Source organism: Aptenodytes forsteri, unplaced genomic scaffold, assembly GCF_000699145.1.
Source record: "Aptenodytes forsteri isolate BGI_AS27 unplaced genomic scaffold, ASM69914v1 Scaffold321, whole genome shotgun sequence".
NCBI lineage: Eukaryota > Metazoa > Chordata > Aves > Sphenisciformes > Spheniscidae > Aptenodytes > Aptenodytes forsteri.
This window is the reverse complement of record NW_008795030.1, coordinates 338007-341853: the sequence shown is the minus strand read 5'-3', so window position 1 is coordinate 341853 and position 3847 is coordinate 338007. Positions and strand designations below refer to the sequence as shown.

Here is a 3847-nt window from a genome sequence, read left to right as displayed (position 1 = left end):
CCGGGGACATCCCCCCCCCCAGCTGCTCCGGGACACGCAGCCCCACGGGGGATGGGGACAGGACCGTGGCTACAGCACTCTGTGCCCCTCACCCGGCTTACCTGGCCCGGGGCTCCCCTCCTCCTCCTCTTCTTCCTCCACCCTACCAGAAGAGCGACGCAACGCCAACGTGTGCCACGACCTCGGGTACCACCGGCCATCACCAGGTACCACCAGACATCACTGGGTACCATCGGCCATCATCAGGTACCCCAGACATCACCGAGTACCACCGAACATCACCAGGTACCACCGGCCATCACCGGGTACCCCAGACATCATCGGGTACCACCGGCCATCGCCGTGCCACCAGCACAGTTGGCATCACCAGGTCACAGCACGACTGGGCAGGGGTGGGTGACCTGGGGCAGCACCTTGGGGAAGGACCCTCCATGGGCACGACCCCACCAGGGTCTCGCTCTGCAGCCTCCAAACCTGCCCTCAAATCCGGGTGCACAAGCCCGTCCCAGCCCCGGTACCTGCAGGGACCCAGCCCCGGGGCTTTTCCCACCCTCCTGGTTCAAGGGGCTCAAGCTCGGGCTAAGGCTCATCCCGGCCGGATTTGGGCTGGAAATCACCGATCCGCTACAGGTCGGACCCGTTTCCCTCACTCCAGCCGCGGCTTCATCTCAACCCCCTTCACCAGCTCCTCCGGAGCAGGCCGGCCAGTTAAAAGGCCCCAAAACAGGCTTTTTTAGACTGAAAACGGGAGCAAAACCAGCCCAACACCTCCCTCCTCCCAAACCACCCCAGCATTTTGCTGCTTATAGGAAAACAGCCCTTTACAACTCCAAAGTTTTATTTTATTTCATCCCCTCCCGGGCAGAAAACATCAAGTGCCACAAGTTTTTCCACGCCAAAACACACTCTCACCCATGCCACCTCCGAGCCAAACCGCAGGAGAACCAACCCGAGGAAGGACAACTTAAATACACTCGCTTAAAAATCAAAACACCGACCCGACCCTTGCCAGCGCCGTACCGAAAGGGGGGTCCCGTATAAATACAGTGCAATAATTACATATATTTTGCAATGGCACAATTAAAAGCCGTATCCAGCCCCGTGTCCAGGGGCTCATCCCGCACTGCTTCCCAAGCCCCTCTCCGCAGGTGATGCTCCAGCCACCACTTGATAGCATCCCTTCTCCCAGTACACTCCAGTTTCGATACCCCCAGCACCGATAGATCCGAGAGGCTGGAGGGAGCTGGTACGGACTTGGGGAGAGGGGCCGCAGGCCCCCGGGAAATATGGCTCCGTGTCCTGGCCAGGGATTTGCCGGAGCCGCTGATTTTGGAGGCTGCGGGTGCAGTGCCCGCACGTGAGCTTCATCCTCTCTTCACCCAAAGCTGACTTCAGCTTTGCTGCCTGATTATTTTTTTGAGAATATTCCAGCCGCGGCAGGGAGAATCGCCGCTCGCAACGACCCGTCATGATCCCGAAGAACCAGTCTAACTGGGGAGCAACTGGAGTGGTCCCAAAACATGACACACCCCCAACACGGCCCATTCTGGGCAGGGGTTTCTCTGCCAGCCAGGGGTGCCCCCAACCCACCCCGTGCGCCCAAAGGCACCCCCAGTCCGCCAGCAGCCCCGGGGCAGTGGGAGGTTATGGCGGGGAGCATCGGCTCTGGCACCCCGTGGTTTTATGGCCAGCGCTGGGACGGGACCTGACTGGATCCTTCCCCGGGGGCCTTACACCCCCCCGGGGCGCTCCCAGAACCCAGCAAGGTGACAACCACTGCCCTCAGGTGACAACCAACCCAGGAGAGCGAGGAGAAGCCACCCAGGGCGGCTGACACGAGCCCCCACCACCACCCTCAGAAAACCCAGCACTCCCCGACCCACCCCACACTCTCCAGCTGCCCCGCAGAGACCCCACGCGTTCGGGACACAAGTGACCGGAGAGGACGAAGGCAATGGGGAGGCGGGGGCTCAGTGCTTCAGCAGGTCCCCCAGGTCATACGCCTCGAAGAGGTCACTGACGCCCTCACCCTCCAGCCCCCAGAGATAGTCGTCCGGTTCCAGGGGGGGCGAGAAGGTGACGAAGGGTCCTGAGTCCAGGTGGGAGGGGGTGCAGGGCAGCTGGTCCTCTGTCTGCTGCAGGAGGTGTGGGGGTGAGCCCAGGAGCCCGGCCTCCACCTCCAGCAGCGAGCTGGACCCTCCCGGGACGGTGAGAGGCAGAGATGGGGGTGAGGAGGGGGGTCCCGTGCCCCCCCAGCTCTGGAGGACGGCGTGGGGCGGTTGCGGGGCTGGCCCGGAGCTGTTCGGCGGGGAAGGGGGTACAGTGTGGTCCCGTGGGGAGGTGGCGGCGGAGGAGATGCCGTGGTCCTTGGTGGGGCTCTCCTCCGCGATCTCCTCCGGGCAGAGGTACACCTCGATGGGACCGTTGGTGCTCTTCAGGTGGAGCTGGAGGTTGTCCTGGGGGGGCAGAGCAAGGCTCAGTGGGGCACCCAGAAGGGCACCCATATCCCACCCCGCTGCCCCCAACCCGTGCGGGGGCACTGCAAGCCCTAAAGGACCTGCTCAGGGTCAAACAGCCCCCCGGAGACACCCCAAAACCAACCAGGGCCATGCTGGGCTGCACCCTTGGGACGCCCCAGGTGAACCCATCAAGGATGGCGCAGATTCAGCAGCACTCACAGCAGCACCCACACCCCGGCCCGGCCCCGACCCTGCTGCCAGGGGGGGGGGCATCCCAGCCCCGCTCCCGGCCCTGCACGCACCTCGCTGAAGTCCGGCACCTCCAGTTGCGTCTCCGGGGGAGCCTTCACGGCGATCACCGTCTGCTCCTGGAAGCTGCTGATGGCGCGGAGGTCCTGGTAGGTGACGTATGCCAGCGTGGACGGGGACGAGGTATAGGAAAAAGAGGGGCTGCGAGTGGGACGGCTCAACCCCCCCTCCGTCCCGGCAGCAGCCTCCGAGCATCCCTCCCCAGCCCGGGGGAAGCCAACTGGAGGAGAAGGGGCTCAGAGGGGTCCCCAGGACCCTGTCCCCAAGACCCTGCCCTCCCTCCCCATCTCCCCCGGCAAGGATATCTCTGGTTGGCTTCGTCGTCAGCCAGCTGCCGGAGCTGCAGGGCACAGTCCTGCAGGAGCTGGTCCAGCGTCCTCTCCGTCCTGGCCAGCTCGGCCAGCTCCCCCCGCAGCGCCTGCTGCTTCGCCGTCACCGCCGCGTCCTCAAAGATCCCCGTCCCCCTGCCAGCGGAGATGGCACCTGAGTGACAGCACGCCCTACGTGTCCCCGAGCCACCTGTCCCCCACCCTGCCCCGTCCCCATGTCCCGTGTCCATCCCCCCAGCATCACTTACATCCACTGGATGTTGTTCTTGGACTTCTTGCGGATGAGCTGGATGCCCTCCAGCACGTTGGTGATGTCGTAGATGCGACGTTTCTGGACCTCCAGCACCTCGGCCGCCCGGTTGAGATCCACGACGCCGTCGGGCGACTCGCTCAGCAAATGGATGAATTTTTTGGTGAGCAACCCCAGCGAGGTGTCGTAGCGAGTCTTCTCCCCGGGAGACTTGGGGGCTGCGGGGAAATGAGAAGAGACACCCCCCGTCCTCTCCTTAGCGTGCGACGTGGGATGGAGGTGACACGGTGCTGGACACGAGAGAACCCCCCCGTCCTCTCCTTAGCCTGGGCCATGGGATGGAGGTGACACGGGGCTGGACACGCTGGGGACGTTAAACCCTGTATGATCCCTAACCTGGTGGAAAAAGAACCCAGAAATAAACACCCACCCACCCACACCCCCCCCCGGGAGTTTTCTGCCAGCGCAGTGAGTTGAATCGGCTCAAAGAGCTGCCGAGG

The 3847-nt window shown here is 63.7% G+C and overlaps 1 protein-coding gene across 1 annotated transcript in view; it reads right to left on the bottom strand.

The window, feature by feature from the left end:
- Positions 1 to 1970: 1970 nt before the first annotated feature.
- Positions 1971 to 3847, bottom strand: part of LOC103896399 (transcription factor E2F2) — an 11341-nt gene continuing 9464 nt past the window's right edge. Inside the window, exons 3-6 of the mRNA XM_009276257.1 lie at positions 3346 to 3565; positions 3074 to 3232; positions 2762 to 2876; positions 1971 to 2456 (exon numbers count right to left, since the gene is read on the bottom strand). Coding sequence (XP_009274532.1) covers positions 1971 to 2456; positions 2762 to 2876; positions 3074 to 3232; positions 3346 to 3565 — 980 coding nt within the window. The remainder of the gene's footprint in view (positions 2457 to 2761; positions 2877 to 3073; positions 3233 to 3345; positions 3566 to 3847) is intronic.